The 22,512-nt window shown below is 42.6% G+C and overlaps 1 protein-coding gene across 1 annotated transcript in view; it reads left to right on the forward strand.

The window, feature by feature from the left end:
• Positions 1–5,895: 5,895 nt before the first annotated feature.
• The window catches only part of LOC130109203 (ras-related protein Rab-3A), a 44,924-nt gene continuing 28,307 nt past the window's right edge, over positions 5,896–22,512 (forward strand). The window contains exon 1 of the mRNA XM_056275979.1: positions 5,896–6,120. Coding sequence (XP_056131954.1) covers positions 5,896–6,120 — 225 coding nt within the window. The remainder of the gene's footprint in view (positions 6,121–22,512) is intronic.

Here is a 22,512-nt window from a genome sequence, read left to right on the forward strand (position 1 = left end):
TAAGTTCACGTGATCTTTAGTGGTATTAACACTGCAATTAACTCCAGTCTCTTCTTCATTTCGAACTACGACATTATGCATGACACCAGCAAAGTGAAGGATATCAGAACAAACCTGAAGTCATGTAGTCATATGGTGATTGATGGACAGAAAATTCAAAGTCTCGTTAGGTTTTCCAAAGTCATCGTTTCTGTATTTGTAGCAAACCAAAGGTAAAAAAGTAAGTTTCCCAATGTCTTGGGAAGGTTCCTTCATGGATTTGCTGTCAGACTCACCTCCCTGTGATTGCTTTCTGGAGGAAGTATCATTTTACTTCCTGTGACTTTTCTTTGACAAAAGGACAAATGGTATGGTTTCTGTCTCTAAATTGGTTTGATATAAGCAAAGAACCATTCATATGAGCCTACTCAGCCAAATTCATGAAGTTTAAAATGAAATAGACCAATCAACCATCAACTCATGAATAATATGTGTTCATCTGATGTTAACAGTAATCATGTGTGTCCATGAATCAAACAATAGTTTATATGTAAGGGGCTTAAGATAGTCAATAACATTATTTATATTTGATTTTAAGTCTGATAGATGCCAACAATCATTGTGTAAGTGAGACTTAAAATTTTCAGCAATGGATTTCAAATTGAGACAAAACCCAACCTCTCTCTGTCAGTCTCCATTGATAAAGACTTATAAAGTTCAGGTTTCCAGAATGGTCATCAGTCACATTTTCTCATTATAGGAATATAATTAAATTTAAATCCTAAAACCTTTGTAAGTCCCCCCCCCAACCTGTTTTATTGAGCGATTAAATCAAATATTAGATTTTAAGTGCAGGTTTTAGGTCTGTAATTTCAAAAGATGATTTCTATGAAAGCATTGAGTCCACGTGATGTCTTGCCATTTTCAAAGCTTTGCAAACAGTTTGAATGAAGGGAGAAAAAACATCTTCCCCCTTAGCACTTCTATCCATTCTCTATCTTATGATGTTTGATTGAAGCCTACGATCATCGTATAACCGTGTTGATGCTGCTTAGTCATTGAAAAAAAGGGTAACGAGATCCTTAACTCACATCCGCAACTGCCAAATCATCCTCCTTGCACAACAGTACAACAACAATGTCTTAAGGAGGGCTAGGCACCTCTTCATTATTTAGTGAGTATCTTTGTGTTTCTTCATGTAAACTGATAGGTCCCAGCAGCGATGGTGGCATGCCTGTGTTTGTGTGTAAACTCCTGGGAGCTCTTGCGTTAAAGGCAGCTGAGTCGAGATAGCAGCGCTAAATATAGAGGCAGGGCATGGGGGCAGAAGTGGCTGTGGCCCAATGCAAGCCAGCCTGGTCATGTGCTGTTAGTCCATATTATTAGCGGTCCAAGCAGCAAAGCTGGTGGAACCCTATTGTATTTGTTAGGATTATTATTCTTTTTCTCCGCTAAAAGTGTGTGAGGCTCAGCAACCGTAAGTCCTAGACCAACCAACTTTGGTACGTGGATTCCTGTGGCCCCCCACTACTCAGGCACCACAAATCACCTATGTCAGCCAGATGGTGGCGCTATAACAAAGGGCCATGCTTAAAAGGCCATAACTCCCACAGCATAAGTCAGATCAACACAAAACTTAATCGACCCATGCATCTCAATGTGCTCAACAACTTTACTATTGGGACCACCTATATCAGTCATATAGTTTGCCCGCTATTTTGACTTATTTGACGTGGAAGCGCTGCAGCTCTACATACCACACGCCAGGACACCTGGGTATAACGAAATACTTGTTCTTTTTACGGCAGTCGGCTAGGACGCAAGAAATCAGACACCGTCTGGTCCAGTTTTGGAAACTCTGGCACGTGTTTCTGAAGCAATGGAAGTGTTACGACATTTAAAAAAATTACGGTAATCGTCTAGGACACAGGCGACCCAAGTAATCCGACATCTCAAAAACCGCTTGATCAAAAAATCTGAAATTTGGTATACTTATACTTGGACCCATTTGGCTACATTGCCTAAAGTGCTGATTGGCTGGATTACCAAGATGGCTGCCAAACAGCCAATCAATATTCAGCAGCTAATATCTGCTAGTGTGAATGGCCAATCTTCATGAAACTTGATAGGCTTATTCTTTGTGGCACATACAAGCCATGTACCAAAATGTGAAACAGATCGGACACATGGCGGCTGCAACACTGCTTGGACCCCATTAATCGCCGCTTGCGGCTATATTTATTACTAGTAAGTGACCCGCAACCAAGTTGCGGTGATCATAACGTATATTAGCTATCCACCCGTCTAAATCTCCCTCCTCTTCATCCTGCCAGCTAACCGCCTTCCCCCTGCCCCTAAACCCCCCCCCACTCCAACCCCCCCAAATGCTCAGAATCATCTGAAATGCCGAGAAGTGGTTTTTAGCCATTTTTAGAAAAATGCACATTTTGCATATTTATGCATAATTTTAATTTTCTGGGATTTTTCCCTTACTCTCTGAGACAATACCTACCACCTCCATAAAGAATTAGGATCATAAATGCTTTAGTTTTCGGTCCCGCTATCTACACTAACTAACTAACTAACACACACACACACTAACACCACACACACACACACACACATTACGAAAATATATGAGTAGAAGGTGCGAAAGTACCCACAGCTGTACGACACGTCACAGAGAGGATACATACCACCGTCTCTTCAGTTTATTTTCTTGTAGAGCCAGCAGGCAAGAGCATCTCTTCCTCGTCGTCAGTGTCGGACGCCATGACAGAAGAGTGTAAACAACACGCAAGCATTGTGGGCAATGTAGTGTTTCACGGACAGTTTTACAGGGAAACTACAACGCGGAAGTGCGCTCGACTATGGAAGCCCAAACGACTGCGGACATTCCTCGTGGAGTCCGCTGCGCGTGCGTTTCGCCCGAGTGTGTTTGGGCCTTTAAAAATGATTCATCAGATAAGACACTCGGACACTTCCACGCGCTCAACAGCGGACAACTTTATTGTTCGTCAGACCCGCCAAAACCCGAACCGCCCGCACGCGCCGATTTACATTGAAACTTTATTGAGTTCACTTCACGTGACAGCCGCCATATACGCCCGTGCTCGACCCATGCAAATGCGACTCTGACGTTGTGGCTTATTTCACGGACGCTTTCTATTTCCAACGCTGCTGAAACGTGGAGTGAGGCAGGGGTGCCCCCTTTCAGTGTATCTGTTTCTTCTTTCTGTACAACTCCTTAATTTACATATTAAACTCAGTTCATTAAAGGGTACGGTCGTAGCTGACAGAGAAATATTTATAAGTCAACTGGCAGATGACACGGCTCTTTCTCAGATGCCTCGCAAGTTTCTGTCGCTATCAACAGTATCCAGTCCTTCTCGAAAGCCTCTGGACTTTTCCTTAATCTTAATAAATGTGAACTTTTGCCTGTTAAAGACTGTTTGGCGACCTCAATTCATGGGATTCCTGTGAAAGACTCTGTAACATACCTCGGTATTCAAATCACTAAAGATAGACAATCCAGAAGCTCTGTAAACTTCGGACAACTTTATTGTTCGTCAGACCAGCCAAAACCCGAACCGCCCGCACGCGCCGATTTACATTGAAAAACAGAAAACTTCATTGAGTTCACTTCACGTGGCAGCCGCCATATACGCCCGTGCTCGACCCATGCAAATGCGACTCTGACGTTGTGGCTTATTTCACGGACGCTTTCTATTTCCAACGCTGCTCGCTGTCTCCGACCGCCATCCAGCAACCCGTTAAGAACGCGAGGTTTGTGCGAACGGCGGAAAGAGCCGAGGCGTGACGTAGCCAGAGCCCGCCATCTTCTTGAACTGCTCAGGATTCTGAAGGGATTCCACATATTTTATGCATAAATATTCCGCATATTATGCACTTTTAATTTTCCGCTATTTTTTATAGGTGCCCCTGATCATCCCCAATAAACCTCCAAAAAGAATGAAGGCCCCAAGTGCTTTAGTTTGGCCGTTTATAGACTCCCACACAGACACACACCGGACACACATTGTGAAAATACGGGAGTCGATTATTTTATTTATTTATTATTATTATTATTATTACTACTACTATTTATTATTAGTGTAGGTCCTTATTATCCAGCTAAAGGGTTGAGCTTTTCTTTTCTTTTTAGGTTTTCTGTGCATGTAAATTCTTTGTCAATGCTGCACCAGTCATTTATGTGTTCCCTTCTTCTATCTGGTGATTGAATAACTTGACTAGAGTAAATGTGCCTTGCCTAAGGGAACGTGAATGATTGCTTTGGAGGGTTAGGAGAGCAAACGCAAAGCAGAACAAGAAATAATACAAAACAGCAATGCATTACAATTCAAAGCAATACAACATGATGACAACAAAGTACAACGCAGCGCAAATTTACTGGTTGCTTACAGCTGAAGCAGGGTTAAGAGGACGTATTGATGGTGTTTTTTGTTGTAACATGGGAGGATAGGAGGAGTGCTCTGTATCAGCAGAATCTGGGGTCTGTCAGGCCCCATCACATTCACTTCAACCCATTTCTGTTAAAGGGGGGCTGAAACGTCCATTTTAACCTTGGAGCCTCTGGCTGTTGCACAGTACTGCTGTGTTGTAGGCTGTCTGTGTGTCCACATTTCATGTTTATTCAGCCTATGCTGCCTGCACACTGTACCCCACCGGGGGGATTTACCTTTTGGTGGTGATGGAACGGCTGTTACAAGTGTTGCCTGTATGTGTGGGTCTTTTGCCTCTGGGCTTTCAGTAGTGTATTCCAGAGTTTAGGGTCCTATCGATTAACTGCACTCAGACTCAGCCAGTAGCCCTAATGAATTGCCTTTCACTACTGATGGAGTTGTTTTTTTTTTTTGTTTTTTTTAATCTCCAGCAGAGCCACCTTTGGCTGTGGACCACAGATGTGGGTTTTTTTCTTCATTTATTTATATGGTATTAGATCAAAAGCTGAATATTTGGCTCTCTAGTTCGGTTTCCCGACAGACTTCAGATATCTAATTTTGTTCCTCTGCAGGGCAGGGAAAGATCAGGCCTCTGCTTGCAGCATCAGAGGTTGTTAGTATTGAGATTTGTTGAGGATGATGTTGGAGTCTAAACTTGGTCGCAAGACCTGCTTCCAAATGGGTTGATCTACCAGTTTTTGCAAGTAGGAGCTTTCGGTCAATGAAATGACAACGCTTTATGTTCAGCACTTTCAGTCAACCCTTTACAAGTTAATGGACACATGAATCTGTATGCATTGTCTCTTGTCCTGTCAATGTTAGTGCTATTCTCTACCCACTGAACTACACAGGGAATTAAACCGCTAAACCTGTCAGTGCTAGTGTCTCATTCTGCCCATTTGGTCAACGCAGTAACAGAGTTACAGAACATTACCAAGCATAGATGGGAATTTTTAATGGTAAGAATGGTGTACAGGCGGCACGGTGGCGCAGTGGTTAGCACGGTCACCTCACAACAAGAAGGTCCTGGGTTCGAGCCCCAGAGTAGTCCAACCTTGGGGGTCGTCCTGTGTGGAGTTTGCATGCTCTCCCCGTGTCTGCGTGGGTTTTCTCCGGGGGCTCCGGTTTCCTCCCACAGTCCAAAGACATGTAGGTCAGGTGAATCGGCCATACTAAATTGTCCCTAGGTATGAATGTGTGTGTGTATGTCAGCCCTGTGTGGTAGTCTGGCGGCCTGCCCAGGGTGTCTCCCCGCCTGCCGCCCAGTGACTGCTGGGGTAGGCTCCAGCATCCCCGTGACCCTGAGAGCAGGATAAGCGGTTCGGAAAATGGATGGATGGATGGATGGAATGGTGTACAAGCTGTCACAAAGTACCGAGACGGGTTGAGGTCACTTGATAAAAGCTGTTTTTGTTTTGTTTTTTTTCCCACCTTATGACATCTCTGTTCTCAGATGGCCTCGGCAACAGCGACCTACGGGCAGAAGGAGTCGTCAGACCAAAACTTTGACTACATGTTCAAGATCCTCATCATTGGCAACAGCAGCGTGGGCAAGACCTCTTTCCTGTTCCGTTACGCCGATGACTCCTTCACACCGGCATTTGTCAGCACCGTGGGCATCGATTTCAAGGTCAAGACCATCTACAGAAACGACAAGAGGATCAAGTTACAGATCTGGGTAGGACATCCAGATACAGTCTGCACTTGCATGTCACTCCACACTCAAGTCTCTTTTTGTGAGCTCCTCAAATTGACAGACTAGAGATCTAAAAAAATTGAGATCCAGTTTTCTTTTACATATGAGGTATTTTGAGCACACTTAATGATAAGACACTCATTTCCACTTAACTCTTCTATGAACAGAAGAAGGTCACAGGGTCATTGACAGAGCCTTAAGGTGGTTGCTGGTTGCATGTTGTTGTTTATATCATAACTGAAATATATACAGTGTATACATCATATTTGTAAAACGCATTGTACAGCACACAGTATTGTGGTGAAAGGCAGGATAGTGTTTGCTTGATGGTGTGTATGCATGTGTGCGTATGCTTTTATGCGAGCACGTGCATATGTGTATGCGTGTGTGTGTATCTGTGCTCGTGTGTGTGTATGTGTGCACACATTTGTGTATGTGTTGTCAAGCTTTCCTAGGCCTTGCCTCTGGTGAGGAAGGCAGCTGGCCAACCAGAGCATGAGGAACGGATGACTTGGTGCCCACCCCCCCTTTACTACACATCTCCCTGAGAGGATAACCACAACTCCAACACACACAAACACACACATATATATATAAAACACACATGCACTAACATATATATATATATATATACACACACACACACACACACACACAGCTACCCTCCCCCACCTTCTAGAGTGCACTCTGGATTTGCTTCAAACCGGCTCTAGTAAAGGAAAATGGGAAAATGCTCAGGCTGCTTTGCACTATACTCAGAGTGGACCTGAAAGCTTCTCATGTATAAATTCATTTTAAAACGCGCAGTTAATTTAGCAGAAATACATATATTCACCTTATATAGTATGTGCATTAGCTTCAAAAATTTTCATAGATGTTTCTGTATAAATTAGGTTTATCCCATCATGTCTTATTTCAGCTTGAAATTGTGGCATTGGTAATTTTAAGCCTTTTTTGAGCCTTACATCTCATATGCAGAAGTGCCCGTGCCATTGTGTTGAGATGGGTAATATGCAGTCTGTGATGTAACGAAAGCCCTCTGCTCAGATGATGATTTACGCAGAAACCCTGCTTGGATTTGAGGGAGGGAGGGAGAGATGGAGACGTAGATGTAGCTTTGGTTAACAAGTACCCGAGTCTACCCCACACCCCCACCCAATCCCACCCTGACCCCCATCAGCACCACAGCTGCTCCTGTGAATCAGGCCTGCTGCCACCCTAGACCCATCTCATTCCCTCTCACACACACCCACCCACTATCACCACTATACTGGCTCTCAGCAATTGTCAGACCTACAGTACACTAACCCATACCAGACTTTGGATGCTCTCACCCACACTGTTAAATAGCATCACTGTTCTCAAGTACAAATGAGAACCCACAATGATTGTGAAAGACAAACAGGCTTATATATTCACTGTTTTGCATTATTGAACTGTACAGTGCTTTAGACATGCAAGCCAACCTACTACAGGCTAACAACACACTACTGGCCATTGGCAAATGATTACTAGTTTCTTACCTCCAGCTAAAATGTAGTTCTCACTGCTACAGGCTACACATGTTAGTTAAATCAAGCATATACACTTTCTCATGAGCCTGTTTTTCCAAACATGCAGTGAAATTGATAGGCACTGTGTGTAATTTTTCCATTTTCCTGGCACATAACATGTCCAGTAAATATAAGCAGGGGCTTGGCTGAATGGTACTGATTGAAACAACGTAAATGCACTAACAAGTTCCCCCGCTCCCCAGACTTCTGCATTCAAAAGTACCTGAGTTGCGTTAGTTGTTTGAAGCCCGGCCTCCCCATAAGACTCGATTTGGATAACAACTTATATCTGCTGAAGATATTCAAGAAGGACAGATCTCAGCAAACGAGCTGTGTTTCTGCTGCCTCTCTGTTTGAATGTTTGTCCTACTTGCATTGATTTGTTGTTGCTATTCATATCGTTGAACAATAGGTCAAAATTAATTTCGAATTACCTCATTAAACCTGCAATCCGTAAATTTGCACATTGTGGACATCTCCTCGCGGCAAGAAGTAATTGAAACAAATACAAACTTGGTTACAAGTGTGCGATAATTGATGAAATTAGACTGTAAAACAGCATGGGATGGTGTAATCAATACAGTAACTGATGTTTATGCTGCTATTGATGTATATTTCCCTCTGGTTGTCTACAGATAATATTCCTTGCATGACATCACATCATGTAAGTAATATATGTGGCATCATCGGTGATTCTGCTGGACCGTTGATCAATATTATGGTAGAACAGCATTGTAGGGGGCAAATATAAATAAATGTAGTGATTTTCTTGGACTACAAACAAGATGTAGCAATTGTTGAGGCTCGTGTGCCATCAGCTCACCAGTAAATAATCTGCACCCTTGTTAAAATGCGATCCTTGGACCAAAGCTAAAGCAGGCAGTCCAAACATCATCAAACCACATCCCATTGTTCTAGTTATAGTGACTGTCTGTGTGACATAAGCATGGCAACATCGGAATCACGTTTCAATTTATTTTCCTGCTGGAGTTTTTTCCAACACGTGCATGTGTCCGCTGCACCAGTGGACACGACCCGACCAAAACATTCAACAGTGGTATACAGACTGGAGAGTGTCTCCATCCATGGTAAAGATCCCAGTTAGTAATATCTAACCTTTGGTCCTGGTGGATAAAATAAATTATTGATGGAGAAATTATATGGCTTGTAGCTTTAAAGTTTATTTCAACTTTATGGGAAAAGTGCTGAATTTTTCCACAGGCTTTATTGCATCATGTGATGTTGAATGATGAGGTTATCTCTGCCAGGCAATAGCCTGGAGGAGCTATCAGCCTAATGTATATATATATATATATATGTTTTTTGGGTTTTTTTGCAGTCGTGGTTGCATCTGTCTGCCTGTCTCTGTCTCGCTCTCTCTCTCTCTCTGTTCTCTTTCTCTCTGTCTCTCTGTCTCTGTTTCTCGACTCTGTTTCTCTCGGTCTGTCTGTTCCTCTCTCTCTATCTGTCTCTCTCTCTGTCTCTCTGTCTCTCTCTGTCTGTCTCTCTTTCTTTCTCTCTGTCTGTCTCTCTCTCTCTCTCTTTCTCTCTCTCTCATGCTCTGTTTCCCTCAAGTCAATTTTATTTGTATAGCCCAATATCACAAATCACAAAACCACTTTAGTCACACGTCTGAGTGAGAGAAGTGTATGACACTGAAACAGGATAACAAAATTACATGGATTTATAAGATATATATAAATAGAAAATGTGATGAGGGGGATGCCAAGCAGTGTCCAGGTGGCAACCACCATCACCATGGAGACCTGGGAGGAGGACAGACTGCACATGCACACAAGGGAGACTCACATCAGACCATTTACACACACAGAAGAAGAGAAAGGAGAAGACATCATTCAGAGAGAGAAAAGACATATGGGAGAAGAGAAGAGTTTGCAATAGTCAATAATCTATACGCTATAATCTCATTGGCAGAACAGTGCTTGGTAAATTCATTGAGACAGAAACCAACCCGCCATGCAATACAAGTTGTGAAGCACTCAACTTAAAGACGGCTAATTGTAGGCTAAGGCAAAAAGATGAGTTTTAAGTTTGGATTTAAAAGACTTAACAGACTCTTGATTGTCTGATTGCAGCAGGCAGGTTATTCCTGCCTAACTTTGGGAACACACAGGAGCACTGTATTTTGAGAGCAGAGAGCTCGAGATGGAAAGTACAGTTTAAGGAGATCAGACAGGTATGATGAAGCAGAGAGCTCGAGATGGAAAGTACAGTTTAAGGAGATCAGACGGGTATGATGAAGCAAGCCTGTGTATGATGTTATAAGTCAGCAGAAGCACCTTGAAGTCTGATCAAACATGGATAGGAGGCCAGTGAAGGGGGGCAAGAATTGGTGTAATGGGGGTGTCCGGGTGGCGTGGCGGTGTGTTCCATTGCCTATCAAAACGGGGATCGCCAGATCGAATCCCCGTGTTACCTCCAGCTTGGTCGGGTGTCCCTACAGACACAATTGGCCATGTCTGCGGGTGGGAAGCCAGGTGTGGGTATGTGTCCTGGTAGCTGCACTAGCACCTCCTCTGGTTGGTCGGGGCACCTGTTCAGGGGGGAGGAGGAACTGGGGAGAATAGCGTGATCCTCCTACACGCTACATCCCTGTGGCAAAACTCCTCACTGTCAGGTAAAAAGAAGCGGCTGGCGACTCCACATGTATTGGAGGAGGCATGTGGTAGTCTGCAGCCCTCCCCGGATCGGCAGAGGGGGTGGAGCAGTGACCAGGATGGCTCAGAAGAGTGGGGTAAATGGCCGAATACAACTGGGGAGAAAAAGGGGGGAAAATCCAAAAAAAAAGAATTGGTGTAATATGATCAAATTCTCTAGATTTAGTTAGGATTCTAGCATGTGGTCAGGATTGCCAACTTTCCTGTATTAGCTGGGATGTCCCTTATATTGGGTCAAATTGATTTGTCCCATACATGACCTCCCTTGTCCCGTTTATTGACTGTAACTCTACTCTAACCACTAGAGGGCACTCAGCAGTAGCAGCACTGGCGATCACGACGGGTGAGAATGATCACCTGTCATCATCCAATCACAGCCCCCCTCACACGCATCAGTTGTACATGTACAGTAAATGTGCCAATTCATTCAAAAACAGAAAAAGTTTTGGCAATGTCTGGTGCTGTTCAGTCGGTTTGGCAGGTGGAAATATGGATAAACCTGCAAAAAAGAAAAGACTGCACAGCTACAATAAGCAATGAGAAGTAAAAAGATGTGGGTTAAGCCTGTCAGCAGTGACTCAACGAAAGCCTTCTGTAATTTATATCGCAGGGAATTTTCCGTTTGTTGTGTTCAGTAATCTAGTTACTCTATATTACATTGAGTTCTGTACTGCCAACCGCTAGAGGGCGCTGTATTCGTAGGTCACTAGTAACAGTAGGTTAGGTTGACTCTTTGAATGTTGTTGTGAGTTGCTACTGAGAACCTGTCGGAGCATGTTTTTAAGCTAACGGTCTGCCTTGCAATTCTTTTAGTAAAGTTTATTAAGCAATATGTCATGTGGTTATTCTACCAAAGAATATAACACCATTGGCCATGGAGGTGAGAATGACCTGACTCAGCATGCTTCCACAGAAATGCACAAGATGGCCACACTAGCTAAAGGTGCCAGCAATATCGGTGCATTCTTCGTGGTATCTACTGTGGAAAATGACAAAATTGCAGCAAGTGAAGCCTCATACGTGTATCATACTGTTAAACATGGACTATGCTACAACAGCACCGACTGTCTTGTTAAGCTCAACGGTGCGTTGTTTCATGACTCAAATGTTGTGAAGAAGATGTACTTGGGAAGAACAAAAGCTGAGATGATAACAATGAATGCTTTGGGACCAAAGACTGTGCGGGATATTCTGGATGATCTGTCCCCGACTAAAGGTGAGCCCGTGTTTTACTTTGTTTTCACCGATACCTCAAACAAGGGGAATAGAAAAATGTTTCCAGTGTATGTGAGATATTTTCTGTGTCTGATGGAGTGCAGTGCAAGTTACTTGACTTTTATGAAGACAGTGATGAAACTGCAAATGGTATACATCAAGCTCTAATGAACTGTCTGGAAAAGTATGAACTGGATATTAAGCACATCACAGCATATGCAGCAGATAATACCAATATCAACTTTTGAAAACACCACTCCATTTACCAGTTATTGAGCAGTGCCAACAGTCTCATTCTGAAAGAAATTTGCCCGGCTCACATAGCTCATAACACCTGCAAGCACACCTGTGATCAGCTGTCAGTGGATATTGAGCCACTCGTTTTAAAGATCTACAGCCACTTCTCAGTATCTGCTTCCAGAAGCGAAGGAACTGCGTGCATTTTTTGCCTTTGTTGACATTGAGTGGCATGAAATTCTGTGTCATTTTGCACTCGACTGTCTCTTCATCCAGCCATTGATCGTCTCCTGCAGAGCTGGCCAGCTCTCATCTCATACTTCAGGTCCCTTGGGGAGACCTGTCCTGTGGCACTGAAAAGGATTTTTGAGGACGAAGAAAAAACTGGAGCTGCTGAGATTTATCTAGTATGCTTTTTCCACAACGTGGGGTGTGTTTTTGACACACTTGTTAGAAAGCTGGCAGAAACAACGCTCTACATCACAGATATTTACGAGGAGGTGGGCAAATTCAAAGTGAAGATGTGTCAGTGGAAACAAGATATATTTTTTTGGATACCAGACCAAGCAGCTGATGGACAAACAAGAATCAGCACAAAGATAAAGCAGCAAGAGGATTTTCTGAAGTTCTAGGACTCTGTCATTGCATGCATTGGCAAGTGGTTTGATTTCTCATCAGAAAATGTAATGATGAAACTGAAACCGATCGACCTACATGAGGAGCTCTCCTTCACTGACCTGGAGCAGGTGGTGGCTGCCCTCAAAATGACAGAGACAGTCAGTATGGACCAACTCTGTGAAGAGTTTTGTGCTAGCAGGGAGGAAATACAGAAAGCCAGACAAGATACCACAAAATCCACCAATGAGAAGTGGGTGGCAGTTTTTCAAAACTTAGGGAAAGCCAACTTGATCAACATGTTCAGGACTGTCTCATTTGTCCTCAGTGTGCCAGGCTCAAATACCTTTGTAGAGAGGATTTTCTCTCTGATGACCATTAAATGGTCAGACTCAATAAACAGATGCAGCACAGAGCTGATCAAAAATGAACTTCAAATATCTGTGAACTATGACTTGTCATGTAAGGACTTTTCTCTGCCTGCTCAAAAATACAAGACTGCTTGAATCGGTCAAGAGCAGCAAAAATTATCCATGGAAAAAGTAGACTTGATGAGCAGAGGCATGCCCCTCTTTTCCTCTTTTGTATTAAATGTTGTTTTTTGTGTGTGTGTGTATGTGTGTGTGTGTGTGTGTGTGTGTGTGTGTGTGTGTGTGTGTGTGTGTGTGTGTGTGTGTGTGTGTGTGTGTGTGTGAGGGTCCAACCTGTGATTCCAACTTATACATAGTTTTAGTGAATAAGAATATAAAGCATTCATTCCCCACCACTGTTTGTGTACACAGAGGGTGCATGTTCTGTGAGTCTCTCCTGTTTGATTCCTCTGCAAAACTACAGCATACAGACGCTATTGATACTTCTAGTTTGTCACTTGTAGGATTAAGAAGGAGGGGATAACTTTTTCTAACCTACAATGCAAGAGTCACAAGTGTTTTGACTTAGACTAATAGTGAAGGTAATAGGTAATGGTTCAAATAAGGGCCGTGTTAAAGGAACCAGCTGTAAATTAACAACTATTATTAAATCTACGTGTGTTGCCAAGGCATGAGAGTTATGTATTGATCTTTAATTTGACTGTAAGAGATTAGCTATCATTATGACAAATGGCTTAAAACAATACACTGTATATTCATACAACACCATACCTACACCACTGCAGGACGCCACCTTTTGTCCCTTATTTGGTAGTGAAAAAGTTAGCAACCCTACATGTGGCAGACCTGAAAACAGAACATTACAATAATCAAGTCTGGATGAAACAAATGTATGTATTAGAGTCTCTGCATCAGCTGTGGACAGGAAAACCTGAGTTTTAGCTATGTTACGTAAGTGAAAAAGGCAGTCTTTGTGATTTCTTTAATGTGCTTATCAAAGGAAAGGCTGGCATCAAACATAACACCAACATTTTAAGTGGTTCCATACAACTGTGTTAAGTAACTTCTAAGCAGCTTGATTTATTAACATGTGCTCCAGGAATTAGAATTTAGTTAGTTAAAGTTTAGTTAGTTAAAGTTATGTGGAACCACTTGACATAACATTTTTAAGTAATCCAACATTTCCTTTATTCTACCTTACCAGTAGTAAGGAACAGGGGTGTCATACTGGCAGGAAAAGTCGGACTGACTACAGTGCTTAATTTGTAAACGAGGAGGTCCTGGAGCACTGAGAGGGTGCTGCTGCGGCAGGTTAGGGGTGAGAAAAAAAGTCACGGAACGCATTTTAAAAATGCACAAAACAGTGCTTTTCATGATGCTGAAACAGCTATGCAATAGTCACGTGCTTTTCGACCAATAATTTTATTGTTGCTTTTATTAAATAGACGGGCCTAGCCTAATCTGACGTGACAACGAGGCAGTAAACACATGCACAGTAGCAAAGTTCGCTAAGTTAATGCCGAGCTAAAGAAACTTTCAAATGTTTAGACAAAAAACATCAAACAACTTGCCAGCATACAATGCATGTGGGCTATGGCACTTAAATTACACAATTTGACCTGATACGTTGATCACCATCACAAAACTATAAGGCTCAATTAACAACACTGCGGGAAATTTTTTTTAAAAAGTACTTTTTATTCATTTGTCCAAAACAGCCCACAAAACATCAATAGAGCCTCAGCCTCCTTCTCCGTGCTTCTCACTTTACTCCGAGTGTCCTGTGCAGTTCTATGTCCTTCAGTAATCCATGACCTCACATATGGAATGGGGTTGAACAGGGTGAGTGGCGGTCCAACAAGGCAAAGGAAGAGTAGCGTGGAGATGATGGATGTGCAAAGAGATGACCTTTTGGTGGTGCAGAGTAGGTTCATCTGGGAAAAGCCCCTCTCACACTCTGCACTTGAGATGGGGACAGTGTTGACTGCTGCCAAGAGGTCTTTCAGTCCATCTGGGACAAATTTCCCACCATTGTCCCTATATTCTGTACTATATGCCCGAATGACATTCCGCGCGCCATCGATTCTAAACTGCTGGCAGGGTCTTTCGATTTCATCTTCCCCAAACAGTGCCCCAGGGTCGTCCGACCAATGTTGTGGGTAGAGTACTTTTACAATACTACAATACCTTCCCGAATTCTCTACAATACTGCAGCGAATTCGGGGGGCAGCCCAGCCGGACCGTCACAGCCGGGATGCAAACTGGTGTATTCCGCACCGTGGGTGACAACGTTAACCAGTTGACTAAAGGGTCCGACCTCTTAGCCAAGGGCTACCGAGGCTATTCATCCATGATTGTTACATTGCCCCCTTCCTTCTGGAAGGGCGTCCCCAGCCGGACGATCACAGCCGGGGCGCGAACTCACCCCCTTCTTTTGGGAAGGGCGTCACAGCCGGGGCCGCGAACTTGTGTATTCCGCACCACGGGCGACAACGTTAACCAGTCGACTAAAGGGTCCGACCCGTTAGCCAAGGGCGACCGAGCCTATTTATCCGTGACCGTTACATTGCCCCCTTCCTTCTGGAAGGGCGTCCCCAGCCGGACCATCGCAGCCAGGGCCGCGAACTTGTGTATTCCGCACCACAGGCGACAACGTTAACCAGTTGACTAAAGGGTCCAACCCGTTAGCCAAGGGCTACCGAGCCTATTCATCCATGACTGTTACAATACGTTTCTCCAGATTCCTTGCCAGGCTTCCAAAAAACGCCCTCTGGTCCAAGGTTCTATCACTCGTTCACCCTATATGTAGGGGCACACCTTGAAAAAAGTTTTCTTCGATTGCCCTCTGGCTTGTTATCCTCCTCTTTTTCCTCCTGCTCATCATGTTTGCTAGTAGCAGGTGTTGCCACGCTTGTGCTAGCTAGCTGCTCCTGCGCTGTGCTGTGCTGTGCTGTGCCCTTCCTTGTTGGTCTTCTGAAATTACCATGGCTTTCTTGGGGTTCGGCTGGCCTGCTGGTCTGAAAAAACTTAACAAATCTGACTGTCTTTTTGACATATTTTAATCAATGGCTTTTGATAGAGCAGGTGGCTAGTTGTTGTGAGTCTAATATCGCGGTAATGTTAGCTCCTGTGACGTGGCGTGCACTGCGTGACTTGAGCGATTGACGTCTCTCTTTCTCTCTTAAAAAAATAGCTGATTTAAAATGCATCAAACGTAGGCAAACAAGCGATTTATGAAAAACGTCAATGGAAATTAATAGAGTGACAGAACAGATAACACTAAATATTTTTACAGATTTTTATAGTGACGAAAGAGGTGGCGGAGCCAATCAAATAGGTGCTGGTCTAAATCTGGGAGGTCCCGGAGCACGCTCCGGCTTGCTGCAGCACAAATTAAGCCCTGACTGACTACTTAGGGCCCCAACTGGGGGAGGGCCTTGAAAAGCTTGGGATGAAAAGTTCGTTTTTGTTTGCAGTTTTTTTATTTCCAAGTAATTAGTATCATAGCTAAATTAAAATTGGCTGAATAAATCAGTTGATACTGAACTTTGTATCCATTCATTCATTCATTCATTCATTCATCTTCAGCCGCTTCTCTGGGGTCAGGTCGCGGTGGCGGCAAGCTAAGTAGGGCACTCCAGACATCCCTGTCCCCAGCAATGCCCTCCAGCTCCTCCTGGGGGATCCCAAGGTGTTCCCAGGCCAGATTGGACATGTAGATTAGACTTTGTATCCAAAAAAAAAACCAAAATAGTAGAGGCTCTCTGAGGCCCCCCTCACCCCTTACAAAGGGTGCAAAATGGTTTAGTCCGCCCCTACACTAGGATTCTCTAAATGCAGCTAATTGAGCCAAGTGAGGGTGTCGGAGTCAGAGCAAAAATTAGGAAATTAGGGTTTGAAAATAAGGAATGGAAGAAGAATGCATCGTATTGCTCAAGTGATTCCATCAGACATTGAGAACAAAGGAGACATATCTTGTTGGGATGATAGCCGTGACAAGAACTGATGGACCCCCTGAAGGACCCACATGCAAGTGGAAAGTTTGTAGAGGGAAAACGTGGAGTTGTATGATCGATCAGTATAACTAGAAGTGGGATGATTATCAATGAGTGTATCTCAAAGTGTCAGAGAGATCGAGCCCTTAAGATTAGTTTTTGAAAATTATAGCTGTGACTTGCTTCTCACTTGGATCAAAAGTAAAAATGAACAGAGTGATAAGTGGCGTGCCGCTATTGGCAGAGGATGAGTAATTTCACGATGTTGCAGGTGTGTGTGAAGCAAAAAGAATGACTAGATTCTGAGAAGGGGAGGATGACCGTAATTCTGTGTTTGACTTTTGAAGAGAAATTGTCAGAGTGTACCTTGATTATGTGTGTTACAGGGTGAGGCCATATGAGAGAGCTCTCAGATATTTACACTACCGTTCAAAAGTTTGGGATCACCCAAACAATTTTGTGTTTTCCATGAAAAGTCACACTTATTCACCACCATATGTTGTGAAATGAATAGAAAATAGAGTCAAGACATTGACAAGGTTAGAAATAATGATTTGTATTTGAAATAAGATTTTTTTTACATCAAACTTTGCTTTCGTCAAAGAATCCTCCATTTGCAGCAATTACAGCATTGCAGACCTTTGGCATTCTAGCTGTTAATTTGTTGAGGTAATCTGGAGAAATTGCACCCCACGCTTCCAGAAGCAGCTCCCACAAGTTGGATTGGTTGGATGGGCACTTCTTTGAGCAGATTGAGTTTCTGGAGCATCACATTTGTGGGGTCAATTAAACGCTCAAAATGGCCAGAAAAAGAGAACTTTCATCTGAAACTCGACAGTCTATTCTTGTTCTTAGAAATGAAGGCTATTCCATGCGAGAAATTGCTAAGAAATTGAAGATTTCCTACACCGGTGTTTACTACTCCCTTCAGAGGACAGCACAAACAGGCTCTAACCAGAGTAGAAAAAGAAGTGGGAGGCCGCGTTGCACAACTGAGCAAGAAGATAAGTACATTAGAGTCTCTAGTTTGAGAAACAGACGCCTCACAGGTCCCCAACTGGCATCTTCATTAAATAGTACCTGTTAGAGCCTGTTTGTGCTGTCCTCTGAAGGGAGTAGTACACACCGGTGTAGGAAATCTTCAATTTCTTAGCAATTTCTCGCATGGAATAGCCATCATTTCTAAGAACAAGAATAGACTGTCGAGTTTCAGATGAAAGTTCTCTTTTTCTGGCCATTTTGAGCGTTTAATTGACCCCACAAATGTGATGCTCCAGAAACTCAATCTGCTCAAAGAAGTGCCCATCCAACCAATCCAACTTGTGGGAGCTGCTTCTGGAAGCGTGGGGTGCAATTTCTCCAGATTACCTCAACAAATTAACAGCTAGAATGCCAAAGGTCTGCAATGCTGTAATTGCTGCAAATGGAGGATTCTTTAACGAAAGCAAAGTTTGATGTAAAAAAAATCTTATTTCAAATAAAAATCATTATTTCTAACCTTGTCAATGTCTTGACTCTATTTTCTATTCATTTCACAACATATGGTGGTGAATAAGTGTGACTTTTCATGGAAAACACGAAATTGTTTGGGTGATCCCAAACTTTTGAACGGTAGTGTATGTTGCCAAGAATATGGACATGTTGCTGTTGCAGTAGAGGAGTCAGAAGACCTGGGAAAGACAACTGCAATGTGGAGGAGTGTAAAGTTGAGAGAGCGAGCCAAGTGCCTGCACTGCAAGGGAAACCACGATAGGGTTTCAGCAGAGTTGTGACCAAGTCACTGTTATGCAAGTCATAAGTAAGTCTCAAGTCTTAACCTTCGAGTCTCAAGTCAAGTCCCAAGTCACCGAGCTCAGGTCAAGTCAAGTCACAAGTCCCTAATTTCAGGTGTCAAGTCATCAAGTCTCAAATGTAGGGTGTTTTATACCAATTTAACACATTTTTTTTAAATTCAGGTAATATTAAATTGTTTCATTACAATAGTACATAAATAAACCACAGATAATGTTAGAAATAATTTTTATTTATTGTGTTCAAATTTGGACAATAGTTGGATTTTGTTTTACATTTAAGAAATAATAAAAGGCACACTAAATCACAAATGAGCGCACAACTCTTAATAACAATACAAAACATATTGATCATTCCAATACACAATAAACAAACACTCTCTCTGCTTGTCTAGTTCGACCTACAATTCATTGCACTTGCAAAATATCAAGTTGGCTAGGACTTTATCGCCTCCCTCCAAAGCCACTCCTCCAAAACACGCAAACACGCACTGCCTGACTAGCCTACTGCTGGAGGTAGATAGGTTGACAGGCAGGTAGGCCATCCAATCATTTTAACCGGACACCTTAAAATGATTGGATGGGTTTATAACGGTCCTGCGACTTCCACAGATTACTCTTTTTATTTTCTTAATTTAGTGTCATTTTATTTATTGATTGCTGTCGGGATGTAAAGAGAATTGCAAAAAATATAACAAAAAGGGCTTCTGAAAAAAATCGCCTTCCTACCTTTAATTGTTTGACTCCCTAGATTAGTGGAATCAGGGGTGCTGTTGGTGTAATTCAATAAATACATGGGCTGTGTGTGACAAAAGGCGCACACTACTTATGTACGCTTATTAAGTACCGATGTACGTGACGATGTGTACTTGATAAGCGTACATTAAAATATATAGGGGTGTGTTTTTGGTCACAGCCATGGAGGTTTTAGAACCACTGGACTAGACACAAGGGAGTATTTCACAAAGCTGGCTAACTGAGTATGCCTGACATCTGCGCAAAGTAAACCCTGGAAACCTTTCAGATCTGGAACATGGATTGAAGTAAAAAGAGCTGTTCCGGGGTTCACTCTGCGCAGAAGTGAGGCTTACTTAGTTAGCCAGCTTTGTGGAATAACCTACTACCCCATGGCTCTAATCTAAGCCTGTGCTTAATAGGCTATGTTTCATATTGGGTGCAGTGCACTGTGTGTCATGCTCTGAGCATTATTTCTATTGCCATTGTGCCATACAAAAAGTGTTGTAATATAGGAAATTATAGGTATTAATTTTGGTTTCATGAAACAAGTAAATGTATTTATAAATGTTTATAATTCAAAGGAGAAAAATCTTTCCAAAGACAATATATAACTAGATTAATTTGAATCATGGAGATACTTTAATATTTTTTTATTTATTTGTTTATTTGACAGGGACAATGCACAATAACTATATTGCACCAGAATTAGCTATAAGCTAATTTGCATCTGTAGTCCCTTGGCAGTAGTCATTGGTAGCACATAATTCGGAGCATCAAGTCTAAATGCTCAATTAAAAACAGTGTAAACATAATCACGATTGAATACCACTAGTTCAGTGCCCGTTCGGAATGGGCTGATTTTCTCGAGAACCGCATTATATTACGCATATTTAAAACTATATCATATTATATTATAGTATGATACGTGAAACCATGCACTGAAACAGTGTTTGATTAGCTAATTATCAGGGGGTAACAGGGGGTATGCTAATTCATTCCGGTGACTGCTACATCGCCCAGACATCGTTTGCCCACTGGGCCAACATAATTGAATATTCGCTGTTAGGTGTTCTGAAAAAGAACAGTACATTCAGTTGTATTTTCGAGATGAGATTGGGACGATGTTTTGGCGATATAGCCTGGCTGGCGTATTCCTAACGGGCAGATTGGGTCTGTGTGTGTGTCTGACCACTCACACGCTACTGCACCTGTAGGCTAGCAAACACACTTACTTCTCTTTGTGGCTTTTCAGATGACGCACAAAGTTTGACGTTGTTGAAATCCCATCTGATAATTATGCTGCACGTGTTTTACAAACAGCAGTCCTTTTCTTCCCAACAACTTCGAAGTTCTTATAGCCGTAAATAATTATTTTTGGAATCGTTCCAGCAGCTGCACTTGCCATGATTGCAAACTCTCCGCGCTCATGTTGAGTAGAGCTGACGTTAGTTTTTGAGTAGCATGATGGTACCTCCAATTAGATTTGAGTATTTTTGTTTTCCCGCCCATCTAAATGTTTGATTGGCCCTACGCGATGCGTGTGCGTAGGAAATTGTGTGCGTGCTTGAAATGAAGAATGATTACAAAATAAAATACGAGAGGAGCATCCCGCAAAAACATTGAGAAAACACTCAAACAATTCTCTCGAGTCATCCAGCTCAAGTCCAAGCCCAAGTCCAAGTCATAGATGTCAAGTCTCAAGTAATTTTCATTTTGGCAAGTCAAGTCGCAAGTCATCAAATTTGTGACTCGAGTTGCACTCGAGTCCAAGTCATGTGACTCGAGTCCACAACTCTGGGTTTCAGTACAAAAAGAATTAAGGAAGAGAAAGCGAATAAGATGAGAGCAGAAAAGGGATTGTCGTACACCAAAGCTACTAAGAGAGTGGAGATAAATGACGAGATGGTGGCAGTGCAAAAAGAACCGAACCATAAAAGGAATGGAGCTGATCACAATATCTGTATGGATAAAAGACTTTCAGTCTTCATTGCCATGGTCATAAATTGTGCTGCTGAAATACGGAAGTCTGAAAAAATCAAGATGATTCTAGACTCACAAGTCAGTCTCTAATCGTTTCGCTCAACTAGAGGCTGAGGACAATCTCCTAGCTTTTGTTGCTACAGCTATGGAAAGTAAAAAAAAAACCCATTGCAGAACCAATCCAAAGTCTTTAGGGCGGCCCGTCGTATTAGGGCGGTGACATGCAGAAGTCGTGTGCTTGTAAACACTGTCGCACCAGCAACACGTGCGTTATAGGATGGATAAGAGGAAGTCACTGCAGAAAACCTGCTCCCCCATTACTGACAGCAAAGGGCATCTGACCAGCAACATAGGCGGTTTTGGGGAGGGGCCAACAAGGGCCAGTGCCCCTGTAACACTGAGCTTGTACATCCATGTGGCCCCACTCTGAATGAAGAGTACATATCCATCCATCCATTATCTTAACCACTTATCCTGCTCTCAGGGTCGCGGTGATGCTGGAGCCTATTCCAGCAGTCATAAAATTATTGATTTCTTGCGATGATGTGGTCCTGATGCGAAAGGAGGAACAAATGTGGCTCAACTTTCTAGCCAGATCCCTTAGAGCGGTACACTTCCACTGGCTGTCTGAAGCATGAAAGAAAGTAGACTACCAACCACCTGTCAGCTCTGACCAGAAGCAAGAATCAAAGCTAAACATTGCAAGACTACCATGAAGAATTGAAGGTGAATAAAGCTATTTTATTTGCGCAGTTGTTATTAGGTAAGACTTCTGGTCAGGAAATGTTGTTGTTGACTAGTTAACTTAATACATGGTTCTGAAGTTTGCAGAATTCCAATGCGTGAGATTTGTTGACGGACGGATGGACGGACAGACAGGGCGGGCAAAAACGAAAATACATTTATTTATTTATTTATTTATTTATTTATTTTATTAACAAAAAACGAAGAATTCAATTATTATCATGTATTTATTTATTCTTATTTTTTATTAACATATACTACACAAACATTTAAACAATAAATAATAAGACAAGAAAACTGCATCATAGACAGCACGCACACAGTACAACCACAACGCGCAGTACCAGCATATGACTGCTAGGTGTCCTTCGTGCTGCACAACATACAGTGGCCAAATAAATAAGCTGTTGCAGCAGAGTAATAAAGCTGAGTTACTTACATGATCTATAATAAGGAGG

The sequence above is a fragment of the Lampris incognitus genome, chromosome 3 (assembly GCF_029633865.1).
Source record: "Lampris incognitus isolate fLamInc1 chromosome 3, fLamInc1.hap2, whole genome shotgun sequence".
NCBI classification, from domain to species: domain Eukaryota; kingdom Metazoa; phylum Chordata; class Actinopteri; order Lampriformes; family Lampridae; genus Lampris; species Lampris incognitus.